Source organism: Protopterus annectens, chromosome 3.part1 (genome assembly GCF_019279795.1).
Source record: "Protopterus annectens isolate FY-2018-M chromosome 3.part1, PAN1.0, whole genome shotgun sequence".
In the NCBI taxonomy this organism is placed as follows: Eukaryota; Metazoa; Chordata; order Ceratodontiformes; family Protopteridae; genus Protopterus; species Protopterus annectens.
In genome coordinates, this window is record NC_056732.1 from 127,554,373 (window position 1) to 127,580,330 (window position 25,958).

General features: G+C 44.8%; 1 protein-coding gene across 5 annotated transcripts in view; it reads right to left on the minus strand.

Moving 5' to 3' along the window:
- FBXW5 (F-box and WD repeat domain containing 5) overlaps positions 1-25,958 on the minus strand; it is a 1,165,047-nt gene that overhangs the window by 884,608 nt on the left and 254,481 nt on the right. For all 5 annotated transcript variants that reach the window (XM_044066651.1, XM_044066649.1, XM_044066650.1 and 2 more), the window contains one exon: positions 20,404-20,561. In XM_044066651.1, the coding sequence (XP_043922586.1) occupies positions 20,404-20,561 (158 nt within the window). The remainder of the gene's footprint in view (positions 1-20,403; positions 20,562-25,958) is intronic.

The following is a 25,958-nucleotide window of genomic DNA, read 5'->3' on the forward strand; positions in this document are numbered from 1 at the left end:
CCGAACCTGAAGCTGGTTCTGCTTGTAAAACGTAATCTGATTTGGACCTCGGAGGCCTGTCCTTATCCTTGCGTTGTTTGTGAACTCCGGTAGTCGGAAGCGTGTCCGACGACATTTTATAATTAAATCGCCTAACAAAGTAGTGAAAAGCAAAATCGTACCTTCACTTAATAGTACGTTGGTTAAATCTAGCACAAAACCGACAACTAGCTACGTCGTGGTCAGGGCCTAAACAAGGAATACAATAGGAATGGAAATCCTTATGAGGTATTTGCTTCCCACAAGAAATGCAATTATTAACTTTTTCTGACATCGGATTGGAGCAAGAAAAAAGTTACCCCAACGGGGTACTTGGTTTGAGAAGTAGTAAATCTTCGGACTGAAGCATGAAAAAATATCAGGAGTCAGCCGACCGGCACTTGCGAACTGCTTTCACCGCACGGCAAGAAAGACTGGAGAACATGGCGTCGGCTGCCAGCTTTGTACTCCTAGCACTCTGACGTCAGGGAGCATGACTGAACAGCCGACGCTGGACCCAGACTTTGGGATTCTGGCCAACCGAGGGCTGCCTGCCGGCAGGAAGAACCCTACAGTGATGATTGCAACAGTGAAACAAGATGAACACCTGATAGCAGCCTGCTTTGAAGCATAGGTATCTTCTGCAAGATTCCCCGATTGGGATGTGCAGGTAGGCTTCCTTTAAATCCAGTGTTGCCAATCAGGCATCATGGGAAGCAACTGGTGAAGAGTTAGCATCTTGAATTTTGGAATCACCAAAAAGGTGTTTAGGATAGAGAGGTCCAGGATAGGATGCCATGAGTTCTCTTTTCTGGGTACCAGGAAAAGTCTTGAGTAGAAACCTTGCCCCTTTTCCTCTTCTGGGACAGTCTGAATAACCTTTAATCTTAAGAGACAGAGTACTTGCTTTTGAGCCTCTGCCCACTGATTTGGGGGTACATCTGGCCAACTGTTTGGGGTTGGTAATGTGTGGAAGTGAAATCTGTATCCTTGGGAAACTGTGTGTAAAACCCATTTGTCCTGGGTAATGAGTTCCCAGTTTTTTGCTTGCAGAGCAATCTTCTCCCTAAAGGAGAAGTCAGTTGAGAAGTGCTTGGAAGTTTTAAAATCAAGTCAATGAGACAGCTTACCATAGGGGGAGAGTCTTACTACTCCCTGATTTAGAAGTGGGAGCCTCCCACCACTTAGTTCTGTGCATACCCTGGGACTGAAGCCTGGGTGTTGTGCTGGTTCTGGGTTTGAACTGAGAAGTCCTGGAAGAGGCAGAAAAGGACCAATTTTTTGAGGGCCAATGCCTACTAAATCTAGGAGGCTGCACTTGCAAGAAATCTTTAACAGTTTGCATAGATTTAGCTTTATCTTTCATCTTTTTAAGAACTTCCTCAGCTTTGTTGCCAAACAGGTGATCCTGATTTAAGGGAGAATCCAACAAATGTAGCTTTAACATGATCAGGCAAAGACTGCTCCTTAAGCCAAGCATGCCTTCTGAGCACAGACCCAGTAACAGCAGCCCTGCAAGATATATATAACAGGATTTTTAAAAAGAAACTTGTGTGAATCAGGAAACCTGTAATATCGGTCAGGTTTTCTGGGAGCAGGAGGCAAAGAATCAGGGGCCAAACTAGATTCCGAAAAGGCATTATCAACAATGTCTAGTACAGGAGGTATAGCTAAAGGCCTATGCTGAGGCAGGAGTAAGAAATCCCTAAGCCTTTTTTTTGAATCAGAAAAATCCTGGCTTTCTCAGTGGAAATGCTCCCTTAGAGTATGTAAGGTTTCACCAAAAGAAAAATCCTCTGTAGGGGAAGCAGAGGGAATAGAATCCTCTGCATCAGAACCCTCATAAGTAGATAAGGGCAAATCCAGATCATCAGAAAAATCAGAATCCTGGTCAGAAGATACATAAACAACTTCAATCCTAGGTCTCTTAGAAGGGGGAGGTTGGCTTCCCCTGCTTAAAGTTATAAGATCTTCAGCCATTCTTATCATTTGTTTTTTAGGCATAGAGGCCTGAGCATGCGGCCTGGACGTCTGTTTCTTAGGCATGATTCGAGATTTAGGCCTAAATGAAGAAGGAGGCATCTGTTTAATATGCAAGTCCATAGGCCTGAACACACCCTCAGAAGCCGGTGCCTGCACAGCGGCACCGGACCCATCCAAGGTAGAGACATCCGCAGGTTCCACAGTTGAAGCATCTTGCAGCATACCTCCGAATTGGTCTCAGTAGAGGCCTGCGAATCAGAAGTAGCGGGTATCAGGGGCTGCAAAAGCACCTCACTGAGTACCGGCGAACAGGCGACTGGCTTAGGAGAAGCATTGTCGGCAGCTTTGGACCTAGGCGGTCTGTCTCTGTCTTTATCTTTGCATTTTTTTCAGAATCCCAGTAGTCGGATGGCTAACTGACGACATTTCTGGATAATTAAACCAAGAACCGAAATATTTAGAGGCAAAAATATACAGACGACGGACAGTGCGCTGATTAAATAAAGCACAAAACTGACAGCAAGGTACATCGTGGTCAGGGCCCAGGCAAGGAATACAGTATGAATGAAAATCTTTGTGAGGTATTTGCTTTCCAAATGTAATGCAATTGTTAACTTTTACTGGCATCGGTAAAGAGCAAGAAAAAAAGTTTCCCCGATGGGGTACTTAGCTTTAGTTGAAGACTTCAGTCCTGAAACTTAAAAATGAAAATTTCAGGAGTCAGCCGACCGGCACTTGCGAAATGCTTCTGTTTCAGGCACCACACGGCAAGAAAGACTGGTGTAATGGTGTCAGCTGCATGTTTTATACCCCTGACGACCTGACTTCATGGAAGAAGGGACAACATCCGATGCAGGACCCAAGACTTTGTTAATCAGGCCAACTGAGGGCTACTGCAAGCAGATAACCCAAATGTAATGACTGTAATAGTGAAACACGAAGAACATCTGCAGACAAACACTCCTCATACTTTCACAATTAATCAGAATAAACATTAACATCTGATCCTGACAATTCAAAATTCTGAAAATCAAAGTTGCAGAAGCATACACTATATTTCCCTGTATCCGTCAATAATTTTCCAATCCTTATTAGAAAGAACAGGACAGAAATTAACTGTTTAAGCTATAGCTGCTTGGTCAGGTTTGGGAAGAGTGTATAAACTTAAAGACTGAGAAATGTTATACATTCTATCTGCTTTTTTAGGGGACGCAGGCTGGCTATCAGAAGAAATAAAGATACAGATGCAAATCATCCAAAGCTGACAAAACTAGAGGAAATGGTGAAGGGTCAGGAAACTCCTTTTTTAACAGCTGATTACATTTTTCTGATGGGCTGATGATCTCAGTGTACTCGCACTAAAAACACCGGCACATTCCTGAAATCCTGAATAACCTCTGGATACAATTCTCTGTACCCAAGTATCTGATGTGATTTCTAACCAGGCATTTTGGTGCAGGGAAAAGCAACCTCCGACTGCCTCCAGAGGAAGGCAATCGGTCCTCCATTCAGGAATGCTGACAGGGTTTTCCAGAAAAAAAACTGTGAAACCGTGATTTTGCGGACCACCTCTGCTGCATAAGCTGCGCCTTCTGTCAGAGTTCCCCCTCAGCCCCCAAGGGAACTTCCACCATGTGTGCCCTGAAAAGGCCCTTTGGATTTTTTGAACCCCATTTTCCCACCAACTCTCTGATTCCCAAGAAAAGATCTTTGAGGAGTGGAAAAAAATGTACAGACAAAGCAGAAAAGAAGTTTCCATCTTTCTCCACCCTGGAAGTTTCTCTAACCCCAGGTCCAAAACAAGGATTATCCGTCAAAGGGTGCTTTCTTTGATGAAGACTTGAATGGTTCAAAGTCGCAACCAAGCCTATCTCCTTATGGTTATGTTTGAACCTGCTGCTCTGGTAGTCTCTTTGGTTGCATGATCAAGGAGCCGCATGGAAGAATTAGACACCAACTCCATGGTAGCTAACTGAGAGGCAACTTATATTGAGCCTTCTCCGAAAAAAAGCTCCTGCCAGGGTATCCAAGAGCTCCTTGACCAGATCCCTTTGAAGCTTGTTGAAAAGTGCCAGAAATTTCAAAGAATGTAAGGCAAAGGTCGATAAGGTGCAAATTCGCTACCAAAACTATCCATCATCAGAGACTCTGGATGGAAAGAAGAACTTTCCGCAGCTAGTTCCTTTTTCGTGGCAGCTTCTACGACCATGGCATCTACTGATCTGGCCTCCTAGGGATAGTATCAATGGAGTTGGGGCCTTCCACACCCTCTTATCAATAAAATGAAAAGGCTCATCAACGAGCAGAGTCATCCAAGAGGTAGATGTGTGAGTGTTAGAAGTCTACAGGTATATTGTTTTGGGACTTCCAACTCACCCCCTGTTTTAAGTTTTTCAAGATGTCATCAGGGGATCATGGGGGAACCTTCCTGTTCATCAAAACCAGTATATTTGGTGATGGATTCCTGTAAGGAAGCTAAGTGCTTCCTCTCCCACTTTTTCTTCTGTGGGACCTCATCCAGGGGATGGTCTGATGAAGTACAAGACGACAGAATCTGTATCAGAGCATCATGAGGTTTTAGCACTTGCTTGTCCAGTGGAAGAGCAAGCTGGATACCTGTTCTCGAGGAAGAAATATACCTCGAGGAGGAAGGTTAATTGAGTGGCTGAGGCAGCCAAGGCTCACTCCATAGCTTTGAAGGCTTGACCACCCACCCCCCCAAAGAGGGAAGAGAGTCCAGAACAAAAACAGACAGTCTCAGAACAGTGGTCACTCTCCACTCTAGTGAGACCGCCTCAGAGATAAAAAACAGTGCTGAATGTCCTGACCCGAAGCCCCAAGGTGCAGAGACTGCTTCGAAATAATTGAAATAGACTTCTACTTCTTGGAGGCGACTGGGCAGATACGGCTCCAGGAGGTTCCGATAGCATCAAAGAACACGGAGTATGAAATGGTGTTAAAGTAACGGAGACTGTTGGAGCTGATGCAGCTGAAGCCGGACGACTTGAAACCGAAAGCTCCAATGCCTCAGAGGAGGTTGGAGGACTACTGAAAGGGATAAAGAATGCTCGGCACCTGAAGGGGTAGTTGCCGAGGGGACGCCTGAAACTCCTCTCACCCATGAAATTTTTTTCCTCTAGCAGTCTCTAACAGATAGAGGACACTGAAAGAGAACTGGATCTAAGCAAAATGACCTCAGGTAGTTCCCCAGCAAAAGGATCAATGGATGGAGAATACTGAAGCCTAGAGGATTGCCAACTAGAAGTACTTGGTGCCGAAAAGTACAGTTGTGTACACTTACCATAAATGTAGATGTTCAAGTGTATTCACTGTTGCAGTCATTACCAGTGGGTTATACCTGCTATGGTAGCCCTCGGCCGGCCCGAATACCAGAGTCAACGTTTTTCTGCATCACCTGCTGTCGCTTGATTGACGTCAGGTCATCAGTGCTATAAAGCAAGGCAGCCGACACCATTACATCAGCTTTTCTTGCCCTAAACAGTCAGAAGCCCAAGGAAATATCGTAAAATGGTCCTGGTGGCTAAAAGCCGCTGTAAGAAGCTTATGTCTCCCTAAAGAAATAAGGGGGAAGGAGGGGAGGAAACCAGGACTGCAACAGTGAATACATTTGAACATCTACATTTATGGCAAGTGTACACAACTGTACTATGTTCTTAGTGTTTCACTGTTGCAGTCATCACCTGTGGGAGGATTCCTAAAGCTGAGGAGAGGAGAGGAATGGAAGGATTAGTCAGAGACCAAGGCATGGGTAAAAGCATGCCCTGCAGAACTGCAGAGGCAAACCCTGCCCTAGACTTAGAGAAAACAGGTAGGTGGTAATGCTTAGTAAAGGTATGGACAGAACTCCTCTGAGGAATGCTGTGGAAGTGGAGGCTGCCTTAGTGGAATGGGTACGAACAGACTTAGGGGGTGGTTTCCCATGTAATCTGTAGCAGAAATGGACAAAGTGTGATATCCATTTGGAAACTGTTTGCTTGGAAATGGGCTTCCCCTCTGCCCCTGGGGCAAAGCTGACAAGAAGTTGGTCCGTTTTCCTGAGCTGTCTGTGCACGTCTAGTGAGTGCAGAATTCTTTCCCCCTTCTTTTGAGAGTTAGTGAAGAAGATGGGTAGATGTATGGCCTGGTTGAGAGTCACATTAGATACCACCTTGGGCACGAAGTAGGGGTTAGCCATCAGTGCCTGAAGTTCTGAAATCCTTCTGGCTGAGGTGATAGCTAGTAAGAAAGCAGTCTTCCAGGACTGGTATTTTAGTTCTGCTGAAGCAGCAGGTTCGAATGGTGGTAATAAGAAGTTATGTACTCACCATAACGTTCCATCTGAGTAGGTATCTTCATTTGTCTGCAACCTTTGGGGTATCGGATCCGAGCCGGCAACTTATATCTCAGCTAATAGATCCGAGCTCCTAGCTCCTCCCCTTACCCATAACCCCCTGCTAACCCTGACTGACCTCAGATCAAGTTTGCCCATATATAAGCAGCTAACACGCTAGATACGTCCCGAAGGAACTAAGGAAGGGACATCCAGAACTAAAATTCGAAGGTCAGGGGGAAGGAGGGGGGGATGGTTGCAGACAAATGAAGATACCTACTCAGATGGAACGTTATAGTGAGTACATAACTTCTTAATCTGAAGTAGGAACTTCATTTGTCAGCAACCTTTGGGACAGAGTCCCCAGCTACCTAGATCTTGGGCGTCCTTCATGGAAGGATGTTCCGAAGCACTGCGGAGCCAAAGGATGCTCTCCCTCTAGAGATAACATCCAGCTTAAAATGGTTGATAAAAGTATGGGATGAGGACCAAGTGGCTGCAGAGCAAATATCACCCAACAAAACTCTAGACCTAAAGGCAACAGAGGTATATATAGAACGAGTAGAATGTGCACGTACTGCCTGAGGTGCGGGCCTTCCAGAACTTTCGTAGGCCAAGAGAATGCACTGTGATATCCATTGTGACAGAGTGACTTTAGAAACAGATTTGCCTAAGTTAAATTTGGCAAAGGAAATGAACAACTGGTCAGATTGTCTATGACCAGCCGTCCTACGAATGTAGAAGCGCAGTTGTCTGTGCACATCTAACGAATGCAATTTGTATTCTCCTTTGTTTTGATACTTAGGAAAGAAGACAGGCAGGTTAATAGATTGATTGATATTAGCCTCTGAGGCCACCTTAGGAAGAAATGAGGGATTGGTCCTGAGGTATACTCTATCCTGGTGGAAGGCCAAGTACGTGGGTTTTACATAAAGGGCCTGAAGCTCGGAAACTCTTTTCGCTGAAGTAATAGCGACCAGGAATGCCGTTTTCCAGGATAAGTACTTAAGATCAACCGAAGCAGCAGGTTCAAAAGGGGGAGCTGTCAAGGCCTGTAAGACTAGTGATAAATCCCAAGGGGGTACAATGTCTTTGATAGGTTTTGCACAATTTTGCCGTGATCAAAGGCCCTGATTCATGTCCCACATGATAATGAGAAATAGCTGCTAGTTGAACCTTGACCGTTGAGCAGCTAGCCCCCTGATGAAAAAGACCTGCAAGGAACTCCAACACAGTCGGCAACTGTGCTGTGAAGGGATCTAAATTATGATGCTCCGCCCAGATGGATAAACGCTTCCACTTACTGCGATAGACCCTCCTAGTGGAAGGTTTGTGTGCCGCTACTAGTATGGCTTTAACTGGGGAAGAGATACCGGGAGTCCTGACTAGGAGTGGAACTGGAGCAGCCAAGCTGTCAGCTTTAGGCTGTCCAAATTCAGGGTCGGAAGACCTAGTGGGTGAGATATTAGATCCGGTAGGGGATCCAGAATCCAAGGAGGACTCACTAGGTGAGACCACAGGTAAGGGAACCATGTTTGACGAGGCCAGAATGGGGCAATGAGGATCATTTTGCTCCCCAACCAACTGAATTTCTGTATGAGTTTCAGCATCAGGGGTAGAGGAGGATACGCATAAAGCAGACCGGGAGGCCAAGCATGCACCAGAGCATCTCTCGGGGATTCCCCGAAGGGGGGAATTAGAGCAAAGTAGCTGTTGCATTTCGTATTTGAGGGAGAGGCGAAGAGATTGCAACAGGGTTTCCCCCACACGGCAAAAATCCGCTTCGCTACCTGGGGATTGAGACACCACTCGTAAGGTGAAAGGATGGTGCGGCTGAGTCTGTCCGCTAGTATGCTGGACTGTCCCGGAATGTGCGTTGCAATAAGAAAGCGGTTGGTGGAGATCGCCCATTCCCATACTCTCATGGCCTCTCGACAGAGAGGATAGGACCTGGTTCCCCCCTGTTTGTTGATGTACCAGACAACTGACATGTTGTCCGTCTGTATCGCAACAGTTCCTACAGGAAGAAGGTTGTGAAGTGCCTGCAACGCCAAGAGCACCGCCCTCATCTCCAGAACACTGATATGAAAAGAGGTCTCTGTGTCGTTCCACGTGCCTTGGACCGTCCTGCCTGAGCAATGCCCCCCCCCACCCGAGGAGAGAGGCGTCCGTGGTCACCGTGGCGAGGGGGAGAGGCGTGGAGAAGGGACGTCCCATATGGAGGTCCGGGGAGTGGAGTCACCACAAGAGAGCGCTCCTGCAAGCCCTGTTGAGGGGAATAGGATGGCTTAGGGGGTAGTGTAGAAAGGACCAATGGACTTGAAGGGTCCACTGCAGGACCCTCATGTTGAGACGAGCCAACGGCAGAAGAGTGATTGCCGCCGCCATGAAGCCTAGAGCCCTCAGGACCAACTCCGCCGGTGGAGCTTCTAATTGGAGGATGGCCCGCACATGAAGCCTCAGGCTTTGCAGTCGTTCCGCTGTCAGGAATGCTAGAAGGTACCTCATGTCTACTTTGGCCCCTATGAACTCTATCACCTGGGTCGGTGCAAGAGAGGACTTGTCCATATTGATAGTGATGCCCAGCTGGGGGGCAAGTCGAAGGAAGTAGTCCCTGACTGAGCAGAGTAGATGCCTTGTTGGGGCGGTCAGGAGCCAGTCGTCCAGGTATGGAAAAACCTGTATTCCCTGGGGTCTCAGGTGGGCCGCTATCACTGCTAATACTTTGGTAAACACCCTGTGGGCTGTGGTGAGACCAAAGGGAAGGACCTGAACTGGTAGTGACTGGCTCCCAGCCAGAAGCGGAGAAACCTCCTGGAACGTCTGTCCATCCGAATGTGGTAGTATGCATCCTTGAGGTATACTGAGCACATCCAGTCGTTCTCCCGCAGAAGGGAGAGGATGGATTGAAGGGTGACCATCCGGAATTTTTGTTTGGTTACTAACAGGTTCAAAGAAGAAAGGTCGAGAATTGGCCTCAAGTCCCCCGTCTTTTTTGGCACCAAAAAGAACCTGGAGTAAAACCCTAATCCGAACTGGCCTGGGGGACGGGTTGGATGGCTCTTTTTTCTAGGAGCTGCTGAAACTCTGCAGCTGCTACCTCCCTCTGATCGGGTGGTACATCGGGGAGGTTTTTGACTTTGGGGACGTGATACAGGGGAATGTGGTAATCTCTGGATATGATACAAAGCACCCAGCGATCCGTTGTGATGGACTCCCAATCTGCCAGGTGCCTCGAGAAACGCCCCCGACTGCCTCCACAGTGGAGCAGTCGGGCCACCCCTCAGGGTTGCTGCGTGGGCCGATCAGAGAAGGATTCTCTGGACCCAAAATTTTTCGGGTCCCCTCTGCCTCTAGGGCGGCGTCCTCCCTGTCCTCCTCTGCCACGGAAGGACTGGTTGTCCGGAGCAGGTTGGGAATGTTGCGATTTCCGGAACCACATCTTCTTCTGTCCCTTTTGGTTCTTGGAGAAGGACCTCTGGGGAGCAGAGAAGCGGACTCCGACGGCAGACGTCTTCCCGTCCTTTTCGCTCTGGACTAAAGTCTCACGAACGGTCTTGCCAAATAAGGCAGAACCATCAAAAGGGGCATTCGCAAATGACGCCTTGAAGGGTTCCGCGAAGTCACAGTGTCGGAGCCAGGCCTGACGTCTCATGACTAGGCCTGCTCCACTGGCTCTAGCGGCTCCCTCTGTGGCATGGGATAAAAGCCGCATAGAGGTATTTGATATTGATCTCAGAGTGGCCATGCGAGTGGAATACAACTGCTTGTCTTCCGCCGACATGGACTCCGGGGGGGAAGCAGCGTACTCTTTGATAAGGTCTCGCTGCATCCTAATGACATCTGCCATGTAGTTCAGGGACCTTACTGAGAAGGTCGCTGAACTAAAGACCCGCTTCCCTAGGCGATCCATCGAGTGGGACCCTTTGCTCGGTGGATGCACAGAGGGGCTCTCCTGAGCTAATTCCCTCTTGGTGGCTGCCGCCACCAACATGGCATCTACGGGGGGACCCTTGCTCCAATGGGACCTCTCTGAAGGGGGGCTCAGAATCTTATCGGGGCGCTTGGGAACTGGCTCCACAGTGTCTGGCTCCTTCCACACCCTGGTGGTAATCAGGTCCACCAGGGGGTCGGCCGGAGGAGACACCCAAGAGGTAGACTGGCCTGCTTCGAACGCATCCAGGAACACTGATTCGTCAGAGGAAGCCTTGGGGGCAGACCACCCCCCCCGATCCTAAGCATTTCCATGAGGTCTCCGAAGGAGACATCCTCGGGGGGTCATCTTGGGGAGCCTTCCCCCTCATCCAAATCCGTATCTTCTGTTAAGGACTCGGGGGAGTCCACGTGCCTCCTCTTACACTTCCACTTGTGAGGGACATCCTCGGGAGGGCTGTCTGAGGAAGACTCACCAGCAACGTCCTGTTCCAGTGGAACAACCTGAGACGTCAAAGCAGGCTGTCCCTGAGGCCGAGTGACGGAAGCCTGACCCAAACGAGAGGGAGTGCGGGATGGAGCCGTAGCAGGTAGCGGGGGCCTGGATGCCCTCAACAGTGACCTCTCCACCACCTTGAATGCCGAGGGAGAGCCGGTCTCAGTGGGATCCGAGAGCCGACCCTCACCCGGATCCGAAGGGCGGATCGGAGCCGGCACCGAGACCAACGGATCCGAGAGGCCAGTGTGTTCCAACCTGGATGGAACCGAAGGCACACTAAACCCCCCTGATCCGAAGCTCAGGGCACGGCTCTGAGAGCTTGGATCCGACAAGGATGGATCCAGCAAGCTCGAGGGGAGAGTCGGTGCTGAAGTACCCGATACTGTTGGCGCCGACCCGACCCGGCTCCGAACGTTCCGAACCCAGGAAGCGGGTCGGAGAAGGAGCTATTGGGGCAAAATAGAGTGTTGAGCTCCCCCCACAGAGGGGGTGGAGGCAAGAGCACTCCCATCTGCATTTGGGCCTGGATGAACCTTCTCATCACACTGTCTAAATCAGCTTCCGACAAGCTGCGTGTTGATCTCGACGAGGCCACCGAGGGCAGGCCGGGAGTGCCGCCTCGATGACCTCGACAGAGATCGGGTCTCCCCCTCCTCGGGACCCGGTGAAAAGCATGGAGACCGGGTCCGAGAAGGAGGAGACCTAGACCTGGAAGACCTAGAGGGAGAAGCCCGCTTAGCTGGGGGGCCGACGCGGAGGCCTCGGCCCTCCACTTGTGGTGCTTCTCCCTCTTCTTTTACTTCCTGGCCTCCCCCTCCTCCGGCGCAGAAGCGGGAGTTTGAGTCCCGGCCTGGGGGAGAGAGGCAGGAGTGGCCACCACCAAGGCCTGGGAGGAGGCCACCGGGGGCAAAAGTCCCGCCAGGATCAGCTTCGACCTCCGGTCCTTCAGTGCCCTGGGGTTGAACGCAGCGCAAATCGCGCAACCAGAGGATAGGTGCTCAACCCCAAGGCACCGGACACACCGAGTGTGGCCATCTGCTGGTGAGAGCTTATGGCCACACTCGGTGCACTTGGAGAAAATCAACTTTGGGGCCTCAGACATTTTTTTTTTTTGGACTACAAAAAAAAAAAAAAAAACACACTCACACGTAAGGCCCCAACTTACAAGGGCGCACACACACACTACAAACCAGCGAAGGGAGGGGAGGAGAACACAATTTACCACAAAAAACAAATATAGGATTTTAAACACTAAAGAACCTAACCACACACACTTTAAGGAGATTTGTAGGTAATAAGTAATCAAAACCACTTATCTGAGCAGGAGCTCATAACCTAGCTGCTGAGTCTAAGCGCGGCAAACTAGATCTGAGGTCAGTCAGGGTTAGCAGGGGTTTATGGGTAAGGGGAGGAGCTAGGAGCTCGGATCTATTAGCTGTGAAATAAGTTGCGGGCTTGGATCTGAGATCGGATCCGATACCCCAAAGGTTGCTGACAAATGAAGTTCCTACTTCAGATGGTTAGTTTTTCCAAAACATAATTCAGGTCCCAGGCTGGCGTGGGTAGCCTTCTGGGAGGTCTGATATTAGAAGCCCCTCTGAGGAACTGCTTAATCAAAGGATGTGAGAACAGGGGCTGGTGTGTATCAAAACGAGTTGAAATGGCTGAGGTGTGGATTTTAACAGAAGGGAAGGAGAACCCACTATTGACTAACTCTGCTAGACAGTTCAGGATAAGAGGGGTGGAAGGTTGAGAGGAACTGCCCCCTCTGGATGGGCTCCAGGAGCAGAATCTTTTCCATTTCCCTACGTAAGATTTTCTGGTGTTGGGCCTTCTGGCCTCTGTGATAATGTCTAGGACCTGTTTGATCAACATGGGCCCCTTGTTTGCTTTTAAAGTTTTAGCCATGCTGACAGTTTGGGAGTCTGCAAGTCTGGGTGCAGCACCCCCCCCCACCTGAGTCAAGAGGTCTGAGATCAGGGGAAGATGCCTGGGAGTCTGATGTCAGACTGCGCAGTAAGGGGTACCAATTTTGCCTGGGCCAATCTGGAGCAATGAGGATGGCCTTCGGTCTCTACTCCCTCATCTTGATCAGTACCTTGGGAATAAGGCAGAAGAGGGAATGTGTACACAAAGAGGGAATTCCAGGGGACAGTCAAGGCATCTACCTTCCACACTAGGTGGTGATACTCCCTGCTTTATAATTTTTTTAGCTGGTGGTTGACGTGCGAAGCAAAGAGATCCACCTCCGGAGTTCCCCACTCAAGTGACTTGCAAAAAGATTTTCCTGTGGAGCTGCCATTTGTGGGGGTCCAGTAAGTTTCTGCTTAAGTGGTCTGCCAGGGTGTTGTTGATCCTTGGTAGGTATTGGGCTATTAGGTGTAATCCCATGGAGGAGGCTGTCAGCCAGAGGTTTATGGCTAGCCTGCAAAGACTGTATGATTGGGTCCCTTCCTGTTTGTTGATGTACCACATTACTGTGACGTTGTCTGTTTTGATACGGAGAACCCCTGGCCTGAGATGGTGTTTGAAGGATGTCAGAGCCATTTGTACTGCCATCATATCCTTCTGGCTGATGTGCAAGGGAAGGTACTGGGCATCCCAAAAACCTTGGGTGCACCTGCCTGCTAGGTGGGTGCTCCAAACAATGTCTGAGGTGTTGGTGGTGATGGTCTGCCCAGTAGGGCAGAGAATGAAGGGAAGACCCTTGTTCTTGGCACATGCTCCTGCCCACCAGAGAAACACAGCCCTTATACAGGGGATCAGAGTGAGAGAGGTCTCTAGAAGCAGAGAGTGCTGACACCAAAGGTTCTTTAAATACCACTGAAGTTTTCTCATGTGAAGCCTGGCCAGAGGAATTAGAAGAATGCAAGATACCATGTACCCTCAGGCTTGCAGGAACTTCCTCGCTGTGAGGGGACTTTGGGAAGCCAGCTGGGTAAAGTAGAGAGGTAGGAAGGCCATTTGGGATGATTTGTCCTGCGGGCCATTTTGGATGATTTGTCCTGCAGTGCTCCCAAAAAAATGATCTTCCTGGAGGGTGTTTGCTTTGATTTCTTCTTGTTGATGGTGACCCCTAAGGAAGTTAGGAGGGTTTTGACAGAGGAGCTTTTCTTTGCACTCTGCCTGAATGAGTCAGTCGTCCAGGTAAGGGTAAATCTGCACATTTGTCTGCAAAATGCTACGGCTGGGGCCAAGCATTTTGTGAATACCCTGGGAGCAGTAGATAAGCCAAAGGGTAGCGCAGAGAACTGAAAGTCTTGTGAGCCTGCTCTGAGGCACAGGAATTTCCTGCAGGATTCCCTTATGGGGATGTGGAGGTAGGCATCTTTTAGGTCTAGGGTCACTAACCAGGCACTTCGTGTCAGCATAGGCAACAGCCGCTGCAAGGTTAGTATTCTGAATTTGGGGAATGGATAGCTCCAGGATGGGGCGCCAAGTACCCTCTTTTCTGGGAGCAAGGAATAGTCTGGAATAAAAGCCTTTGCCTGCTTGATCTGCGGGGACAGGTTCTACTACCCCCTGGGATATGAGAGTTTGGACTTGTTTCAATGCCTCTGCCCACTGATTTGAAGGTAAGTCTGGGTACCCTCTTGGAAGTGGGAGTTCATTGAAAGAGAACTTGTATCCCTGGAAAAGGATCTTTAAGACCCATTGGTGCTTTGTTACAGAAAGCCAATTTTCTTTGCAGAGGGAGAGCCTTCCTCCTAGCTTTTGATGAGAGGAAAGCGGGAAGAAGGGGGAGAGGGAGTCACTGAGAGTTTTTGAAATAGAAGGATGGCTTAGAACACCCTACCTTTTGGGGCGGAAGCGATCCACCAATTAGTTCTCTGCTGTTCCTGGGATAGGGGCCTGGGTGGTCTTGTCCCTGCAGGGCTTACCTTGCCCCTGTCCGCTAGGTGCAGGAAAGGTCCAGTGCTTAGAGGGAAAAGTCCTGCGGAACCTAGGAGGTTGAACCTGAAATAAATATTTTACTGTTTGCATAGATTTCGCTTTATCTTCCATCTTATTAAACACCTTTTCTGCTTTTACTCCAAACAAGCGGTCCCTTATCCAAGAGTGCACCAATTAATTTAGACTTGGTATGATCAGGGAGAGGTTGTTCCTTCAACCATGCATGTCTCCTAATGACGGATCCTGACACTGCTGTCCTGCTTGAGGCTTCTAGGGTGTCATATCCACAGTGCAATGAGTGTTTTGGCCACTTGACAAGTAGAGTGCAGTAAATCTGCTAACTCTTTTAAATTGGCACAGTCAGGAATGGTAGAAATCTTTTGCTTTAATAGTTCCAAAGTGTGTTGATACTTAAACATATGGAACTGACAGTTGAGTGCTCTTATAGCTAAAGGTTGCAGAGGTGTACACTTTTTTAGCCATCTGTCCAGAGCTCTGGAATCCTTGTCAGAAGGAATAGGATTCTTTGCAGAACTAGCCTTATCTCCTTTACGTCCCTGTGTAATGACCTCTGGGTCTGCAGCAGGATTTCTGTACAGGTATTTGTGAGAATCCAGTACTCTAATACCGGTCAGGTTTACTGGGAGCAGGTGGGAAGCCATCAGGGGCTAAACTGGATTCATGGAAAACATCATCCTCCACTTCTAAGATGGGGGAATGGCCAGGGGTCTGTGCTGGGGCAGATCTAGAAACTGTCTTTTCTTAGACTGAGAACACTCCTGAGATTCCCAGTGGAAATACTACCCGAGGGTGTGAAGTGTTTCCCCAAAGGAAAGGTCTTCTGGTGGGGAGGCAGAAGGAATGGATTCCTCCGCATCTGAATCCTCATAAGTAGTCAGAGGATGATCCTCTTTAACATCTGAATAATCAGATTCCTCAGAATCCTGCTCTGTCATTATTTCAGTCAGGAGAAAGGTGTCTTTTCCTTTTAGAAGTTGTGGCCTAACTGCTCCTGATAATGGAGATAAGATCCTCCATCTTAAGCATTTGGGCTTGGGGTCGTGGAGCAGGAGTAAGATGGTGGCTAGAGGTAGATTTTCTAGGAGTGGCCTGGCTTCTAGGCCTAAGAGTATCTATCAGTCTGAGAGAAACGGTAGTTGGATGAGAAAATGCCTGTTTTTGTCTAGAATTGGTAGTGCAAAAGGCCTCCTCGGAAGATGGCGCCTGCTTTGCAGCTCCGGACCAAACCGAGGCAGACAGCGCCAAAGGCTCAGAAGATGAAGAAGATTTCTGCGGCATACCGAATTCCAAAAGGGTCTTGATAGAGGCCTGCACAGATATATTGGGCATCAGGGGCTATGAAAGCACCTCACTGAATTCCAGAGAACTGACCTGTTTAGCAGTAGCATCGTCGGAAGGCTTAGCCTTGTGTGGTCTGTCTCTATCTTTCTCTCTACGTTTTTTCAGAATGTCTACAGATTGTTGGCTGATAGATGCCATTTTGGAATGCCAAGACGGAAGACGAAAATACCTGTCTGCAATAGCAGCTCTCCGACGAATGGTTCTCCTGTTAAAGAGGGCATAGAACTGGCAATGGGGGACGTCATGGTCTGGGCCTAAACAAGCAGCGCAGTATGAATGGAAGTCTCTATGTGGAATCTGCTTTCCACAGGTGAGACAATTAACCTTTTCGGACATCAGTTAGTGCAAGAAAAAAGGATCCCCAATGGGGTACTTAGCTTTAGACGTTTTCAGCTGTCATTAGAAGTCTGGTAAAGACCGACTGGCACACTTGCGAACTGCTTCTGCTATGGGCTCCACTGCAAGAAAGACTGATGTAATAGCCTCGGCTGCCTTGCTTTATAGCACTGACGACCTGATATCAGTCAACAAGCGAGACAGCAGCTGACGCAGAAAAACATTGACTCTGGTATAAAGGCCGGCCAAGGGCTAGCACAGCAGGGATAACCCACAGGTGATGACTGCAACAGTAAAGCACAAAGAACTTCAGCAAAGGGGAGCATTAGCAAAGCAAAAAAAAAGAGGAGGGTATAAAAAAAAAGCAAAGTTACGAAGTGAATTATTACGATCATCAGCCAAACAGGAACAGAAGCAAGATTCAACAAATCCAACCAGCTGAAAAATCCCATGATAAGGAGGATAGATCTTCAGTATTTTGAAAGAAAAAAAATGACTGTCAAAAATCCATAACTAAAGATGAAAGCCCCATGGCACAGAAGGATAAATACTGTACTGCAACCCCAGATGATCTGCGTTTGGCAAATGGCACAAATGAAGAAAGGGATGCATTGGGGAGGATAGGCATGAACAGATGACACTGGCTCACTCATCCTGGGGGAGGGAGGTAGCCTAGGTTCACTGCAATAAAGCAGTTTATGAACCTGGGAGCTTTTCACTGCATAAGTAGTGTGCCGCTTAGTAGGAAGTTTACATGAGTGAAGCATGCCATGTATCTTCAGATGGTATGATTTTGGAACTTGCAAGGGTGCTACAGGGTCCAAGGGAGTTAGGGCATGCTTGCCAGTAGCAGTATGGCACTGTACCAGCATCCTCAATCTCCTCATTGGCATTGGACATGGATCAGGTTGAGGCCATGGAGACAGGCCCACTGAACAAGGAGAGGTAGTAATGGCAGCTGATGGTCAGCTGAAGGGGGAGGGAAAAAAACTAAAGATGAAAAGAAGTACAGTCTTACAAAATTTAGACTATAATTTTTACAGAAAGTATAACTGTGTGAATCACTTATTCACCATAAACGAACTAAAGGAAAATAAGACCCTATCATTCAGGCAGTCAGTTGAAGTTGATCTTGTGGGAGTAGATCCATTCTATGAGGAAGCATGTGATAACTGCCCCTGCCATTTCAAAAAGAAGGTAGCACCACTGTTGCTAGGCCAGAAAGGGAGTCGTCACAAAGATCTTGGAGATTCCTTCTGAATTTTCAAAGTACTCTGGAGATCAGTGGTAAGGGGGGAAAAGCATACACAACATTCTTGTCAAAGAAAAAGGAAATGACATCCGTCTTCTAGCATAAGACTACTGCAGCAGAATCTTGAAAGCCAATTTAGAAAGGAGACAAATGGATCTGCTACAGAACTCCCACCGATGGATCAAATCTTGGAAGACTACCTGATCAACTTTGCAAATGACAGAGTCTGCACTATCCTGGTCTGCCACAGAATATTGATCTGACAGAATGAAGGATGCTTGTACAGCCAGATTATTTTGTGAAGCTACATCCCAAGCTAATGTGGCTAGTCTGCAAAGGGGGTATTGACCAGGTTCTCACCTGCTTGAAGAGGTACCACGTGAATGTGGTATTGTCTGAAACAACTTTACGATGTCCTGGGGACCAAAGATGATTCAAAGAGTTGAGTGTCTAGATCATGGCAAGCAGCTCTTTTATATTTATTTGCATGTGTCCTAGTTGTCCCACACACTTTGCGTTATTATACCTCCAGAAACTGATCCCCAAGTAAAGTCTGAGATGTCTGAGACGACTGACTGCTTTGAAACAAAGAGAGCAAACAAAGTCCCAAATTTAGGGATACTTGCTGTCCCTACCAAGTAATTTTTATACTGACAAACCTAAGCACTTGGATTTGAAAAGACGGGATGTTGATGCTGGGACAAAGAGTCTTCAGATACCACCGTATCATTCTCATGTGGAGTCTTGCTAGAGTTATCACGAGAATCAGAGATGCCAGGAGACCCAAAATCCTATGGTACTGCCTCACAATGACTGGAGCCTAACTGGCAAACATTAGAAATAGATTTATTTCTATTTTTTTCCTGTGGAAGAAAAGCTCTTTGAACTAAGCAGTCCATCGGACACCACAGGATCACAATACTGTGTGGAGGAGTCAAAAAGGAATATTGAATGTTCTCTTGGAATCCTAGCTTGTATACAAGATCTCTCACCCAAGTGAGGAATTCCTGACATAAAAAAAGATGATGTTGCACAAAAAAGCAAGTCACATAAATATGGAAAAAGAAAATGGATACCCTGTAGCCTGCAATGAGCTAGAATTGGAGCTAACCACTTGGTAAATACTCTTACTGCAGTGGATAGCTCAAATGGTAAAAGTAGAGAACTGACATGATCCAGACACACAAACCTTACAGTTACCAGGAAACTTGAATAAGGAAGAGGGAGCACACTGTGAAATTGCATCATTTTTTTTAAGTTAGGCACCATCACAAACAGATCTAAAAAGATCCAGAACTACTCTCAAAGAATCTTCTTTCTTTGCCACTAAAACATCCTTGAACAAAAAATATTTTCCAGCTTGGTAAGGAGGAACTGCTTCTATAACTCCCTGTAACAGCATGTAATGAAGGACAGGTGGAAATAAGACAGTCTGATCTCATCTGGTGGCTGAACACTAACCTCCTGGCAAGGAGGACTATCCTCTCATTGCCATATATAATCTTGATGGATGATCTCCAGAACCCATCTGCCTGAAACCTTCTGTTGCCAAAGAGAAAAATTGTGATTCAGACTTTCTGTAAGGGGAAAAGGGGCTGCTAAGGTGGGTGGGGGACAAAGTCCCTTAAATAGTCGTCTTACTGTCCTTGGTTTGGGGGATTATTGAATTCTTTTTGGGACACCCTTGCCATTATGCCAAATCGGATAAGGGGTTAAATAATCCCTTAGAAAATTAGAAAAAGGAGGGCTGAAAATAGTGGCGAGATTCACTGATTTAACTTTACCCATTCATCACACTTTTTGAGCAGCAAAGGAACCAAAAAGTGAATCTCTATACAAAAGAGAAAATAAAATGTCATTATTCAGATCCTTTTGGGATGTTCTGAGAATGCAGTCAAGCAAACCTCCTCAAAACAGTTCCAGAAGCTATAGCCCTGGAAGAATTACAAAGTGAGTCATACACACTGTAAACAGAGAGTGGTGAACAGAATAGAAGAAATTAAATAATTTAAAGTAGATTTCTTCACAAGAAGAATTTGCATGCAAGACCAAACATTCCTCATACCTTCACAATTAGTCAAATAAACATTAACATGTGAACCTGACAATTCAAAATTCTGAAAATCAAAGTTGCAAAAGCATACACTTCTTCCCACACCCATCAACAATCTAACAGTCACTTTTTCACACAAACGCACAATAAAAAGCACTTTTAAAATACTTGCCAGCCCCCAAAAGTAAAATAAACAATTTCTACACAGAAAAAAAAAAAAAAAAAAACATTTCTTTCATTTAAGAGTACAATACAGTCTCATGACAGTTTGTTACAACAAAACCTCCTAGCTTTAAAATAACTTTCCTGAGAAGAAAAGTAAACATGATCAACAAAAATAATTGAATGGATCTCAATGGCGCAGCAAACTAACTGCACAAGCCAACAGTCAATCCTCAAAAGCTTTAGAGGATCATACTCTTCGGCGGCAGTAAACCTCTGAAGGGCCTGGCACCAAAACAGTTATTTTAGTCATCTCAATTCAAGCTGCCTGACAGTTTGGATGTGTGGAAGGTACACTGAAGCTTTGGAAACTGGCTGGCTGTTATATGCTTGGCAGGATATAACTCATAAAGCTAAGGCTACTACAACAGTGATCAATATGATAAACATCAGTAACTTCACATTTCATTTATTTTCTAACACAGCATTTTGTTTTTATTATTTTGAGTACTCACTCAAGCATGCTTCATTTAATTACTGCTCATTCTGCAAGCCCTCTTATCACAATGCAGTTCTCTCACCTTAACTGTACAGTCCTTGGAGCAAGACGCAAAAAGGTATCCTGTGTGTGAGAAGCTGAGGTGCAGCACTTGATCCTGGTGGTCCTTCAAGGTTTGCACTTCAACACAAGGGATTGTATCGTAGAGCCTTTTAAATTCTTCATACCAAGACACTGCAGCTGCAAGAAATTGTGGGAACATCTGAAAATGACATGCTGGACAGTGACAGAGAAAGACTTCACAGAAAGCACACACTTTTTTTTCTTACTACCCAGTCTAACACTTAAATTCTGGTCAAAGCTCCAGAGTTAGATTTCAGCCAAAACACATACAAGTTAAGATAAACAAGTGTATATGCAACAGAAATAATATCTCCCATGAAGCTACAAGAAGCAATGTAAAAATATGCAACATTCAACCAAAATCAAAGAGGATAAGTGCAATACTACAGAAAAGCATTTCACATACTAATCATGTAAGCTTTCTATTTCTACTTTGAATCATATGTAAAAAAAAAAAAAAAACGCAGACCTCACCACTGTCACACTACCATCGTACATTTCCTGTACCACTCTTACATACTTCTCTGCCACTCCCGATTTCCTCATACAATAGCACAACTGCTCTTCAGGCACCCTGTCATATGCTTTCTCTAAGTCCACAAAGACACAGTGTAACTCCCGACCCTCCCTATACTTCTCCATCAACACCCTCAGAGCAAACATCACATCTGTAGTGCTCTTTCCTGGCATCCACACTGTTGTTCACTAAAAGTCACCTCCCTTCTTAACCTAGCTTCCACTACTCTTTCCCATAACTTCATGCTGTGACTGATCAATTTTATCCCTCTGTAGTTAATACAGCTCTGCACATCACCCTAATTCTTAAAAATCGGTACCAAAACACTTCTCCACTCCTCAGGCATCCTCTCATTTTCCAAGATTTCTTTAAATAATCTAGTTAAAAATTGCACCGCCATCTATCCTAAACAGCTCCATGCTTCCATAGGTATGTCATCTGGACCAACAGCCTTTCCATTCATCTTGTTCATAGCTGTCCTTACTTTCTCCTTGCTAATCCGTTGCACTTCCTGATTCACTATCCCCACATCATCCAACATTTTCTCTCTCTCATTCTCTTCTTTAATCAGCCCCTCAAAGTACTCCTTCCATCTGCTCAACACACTCTCCTCACATGCAAAAATAATTGTAATAATTCTTGTAAACTTTACATGTGGCGCTTTTCTCTCCAGGCCTCTGATGAAAATGGGTTCATACCCAGTAGGATTTTCCCAGTCAATAAAAAAAAAACAGATTTGGAATGCATGGCTAGGGTTAAAAAGGCTCGTGCTCATTAGCCTAGTAAACACCTATGAACCTATAAACATGTGTGAACCTATGAATAAATAAACATATATATATATATATATATATATATATATATATATATATATATATATATATATATATTTATATGGTTCTGGGTCATAACATCGACAACTCAGAACATTGACACCGACTTCACCTACGCGAAAACACCGACACAGAAATGATCGACACTACAAATCACGGACATTTAACAGGTAAGGGGTTTAGATTTCGCTAATCATGCCTACCATGTTTATGGTAGGCATGATTAGCGATATGTCAACCCCTTACCTGTTAAATGTCCGTGATTTGTAGTGTCGATCATTTCTGTGTCGGTGTTTTCGGTGTCGATGTTCTGAGTTGTCGATGTTATGACCCAGAACCATATATATATATATATATATATATATATATATATATATATATATATATAAAATAAGTGTTGTGTGTTGGCTATGCTGTAACGTGCTGGTTATGGAAGATGCGCATATGCTTTTAAATGTATGTAAAAGAGTGGCAGTACTAACAACCATTAGTCAAATCATAGGAGCTTAAATGGCAATTACTATAATATAAAATAAAGCAGCTTACAAGATTAAATTCAGGGGGTCAGTTCCTCATTGAAGGGTTATCTGAAAGGAAGACCTGGAAGAGTGGAGTAAGAGGACCAAGATGTAGCTAACCTGTGGAGTACAATCTACGGATTACACCTTACAGCGGTATCTATTTCTTAGAGTTGAAAGATAGGCTTAGAAAAGGTCTGAAGCCCTGAACTTCCCTTGGGCCTGGGCCTTTTTAAATTTCTTTATTTATTAATTTATTTATTGACATTTGTTAACTGGGAAAGTCCACTGGGGCCAATGACCCATTTTCAGTGGAGGCCCGGGGAGAAAAGCTCCATACAATCAAATACATTTTTACATAACAAACATCTACCCTGGAATGGCTGTGTGGACTGGGCATTTATGAAGGTACTGTTTGTTTTGCTTTGAAATAATACCTTAGCTTAAGGATTTGAATAAAATGCGTTGTGTATGCCCTGGTTATAGTGCATGCTTGGACTTACAGTGGCAGTGTCTGTATTGGTGGTTGGCCAGACATATGCCAATACTTAGTTCCTCAAATTATTTCTACTGCTAAGTGCAAACCACATTCCTGCTACAAACTGTCCATAGATCTGACAGACTTGCATTCCTGGTACTGGTTAACGGGAGTTTACAACCACAGAGGAAGTATTTCAATGGAAATCATGAAATCACAAGTGGGGAGTGAACAGAAATGGGTGCAGCTACAACAGCTGATTTTGCTGGGCAACAAAATGTGAGTCACCTCTGAAGAATCTAGCCAGGAAAGATGACCTGGAATCTTATTTCGTCACATTTAAATGCTAAGCTACCACACAGAACTGGAGCCAAACACCTTAACAAGAATCCTGTCATCCCAGCTGACAGGAGCAGCATTGAAAATGTATTTAGATATGGATGAGACTGACTACATGGACAAAGATACCTAAAGAAGGAACTTCTAACTCAGGGCATCATAACCCCTCTAGTACAAGCAACAGAATTTCATAACTGAACTTTTGAAAAGGTAACCTACTAAGTGCACAGATGCAAGACTTAAAGCACATTTTAAAGATCTGGCTTGAAACTAACAATTAAGAGATAAATTATAAAAACAAAAAACATCAGTAAACAGGTTTAAAAGAGCTCTGCCCAATATAAGAAAAAAAATACTACAAAACGATCCCAAGAAATGTATTTACTTAGTCTTTGTTAACTGGGTTGGTCCCACTAGGCTAGTGACCTCTACTCATGGAAGACTCAAGGTGGCATTTATACTACTAGGGAAAATTTGGCCAGGGTATCAGGAAATTTCCCTTGCACTTTTTGATATGTGCTGTGGGATCTTTTACATCCACCTGTGCTACCACCAAATCAAGCAGATGGGACATCAGTTTAATATCTCATCCAAATGATGACAGACTCAGGAATGCAGAATCAACCTACCTTGTGTGGGAAGAGAACCCACAGCCTTCTGCGCCAAAGGCAAGTGTGCTACATGTTGCAGCATTAACACTACTGATGTCTTCATCAATGTAGAAAGCAACATTTATTTGCAGCTGATTTTATTTTATACTTGATAAATCCAAAAAAGGAAATTTCAGTTTTGTGAAACATTGAGTTTCAAGTCTGTTTAGGATATAAAAATAAAAAAGATAAATCAAATGCTAAACCAGCACACTACGTACCTGCACATGAACTGGTTGAGCAATACCCATATTCATGGAAGCATGATAAGATGCACCATTTAGGTACATGGATTAAAAGGATTCTGTTACAACAGCTAAGGATATGTGGGAAGGGACTAAACAAATAATGACAAAGTCTAATATCTTGATTATGCATATGGATAGCAAGATACAAGCACTGAAAATGTTCTTAGTCCCTTTTGTTTTGTATATAAGATGGACATATTTTATCCACCAAAGAAGCTGTACACAATAATAAAGAGTTGAATGAATTTAAATTGGAGAGGAAGATTATTAGAACTAAATGGGGTAACTTCAACTTCTCCACAGGATATGGAGGGTTAGGATTACCCGATTTGAATGGAAACTTTATAGCTACACAGTTAAGACTCGTACATAACTCAAGCAGAAGGTTATAAATCAAGAGTGGAAAATGACTATGATGAAGCAGGGGAGACATTCGAGAAAAAAGGAGATAGAAGGATTTTTGCATACAGATCCTTAGCTCACTCAAAACTAAAATGCCTTTTTTGTAAACATTCAGTTCACATCCATACTGCTTTATGGTGTCCAGAAGTTTTTTATGGTCTGGCTTCTTTAAGTGATTTACCAGCTAATAATAGGCAGTATTGGAAAGGGCAGGGAGTTATTAACAAAATGACACAAAGATGGTTAGTCTAGGATGTCCTGCAGTGGTGACAGTAATCTTCATTTGCTATGTATTATTCATATTTCATATTCACATTCATATTTTCATAATGGAGACACCTACATTTTATTGACGTGTATGGTGTGAAACACCAATGTAGGAGACGGGAGAATTCATTGACAAATGCTAGTTTATATCACATACTATTCTTGAAATATTAGTAAATAAAATAATAATTACTTTCAACGGCGAAACCAACATAGTTAAAAATATTATTGACGAGTGGAATAGGTTTGCCAGTTTTTCAGATTTGAATCTGAACTCTTGAAGAACCCTTAAAAGTAGTATTTAAAAAAGGACGTAACATTAAGAACATACTTGAGGGTGGAAAACAGGTCACACATCGCTCAAACAAGCTGGGTACACATAAATGTGGAAGCTGTCATTAGTGTGTCAATATCAATGAAGGTAAGAAAATATATTTGAAAAGTACAGGCAAAATTATCACCACTAAAGGATTTGCAAATTGCAATACTTGTGGTTTGGTATACATGGTGACCTGTGAGGCATGCAATTCCTTTTATATAGGGAAACCTGAGAGAAAGCTGAGACAAAGGGTGTATGAGCACCTATATGACGTAAGGAAGGAAAACGCTAACAACGCTTTGTTTAAATATACTTTAACATGTAAATCTGCAAAATTCCTATTCTTGTTCATAGAGGTATTACCCCACCCCGATTCCAGGGGTGGTCCTTGGGTGGCCTCTTTAGAATACCGAGAGTTATTTTGGCAATTAATGCTTGAGGCTAGCAGTCACCCAGGTTTAAATGAAATGATCTCTCTAAAACCTGTATTAAAGCTGAGATCAGCCAAGTTATAACCACTCACCCATATATCAGTGTTGTGTGTGTGTGTATGTATATATATATATATATATATATATATATATATATATATATATTTTTTTTTTTTTTATATACACATTTTAATATTTTTCATACATACATTTTTACGTTTTTCAAACATTTTGCACACAGGTACATTTTTTACGTATTAATTAAAATTTTTTTTATGTATTAATTAAAATGTTTTTTTAGAGCATACAATATTTATATACATTTTTACTATGCATTTTTACTATGTATTCTTACCTGTAAAGTTTTTGTTTCACCACTAGATGGTAATATTGTTACTTTGATTTTGTTAATAAATCTGTAATTTCAATAACAAGGACGTTAATTGAACGTATTAACATTTTAATTAGTTAGGAGACACCAATGGTAGATTCAAATAACATCTGACTTATAA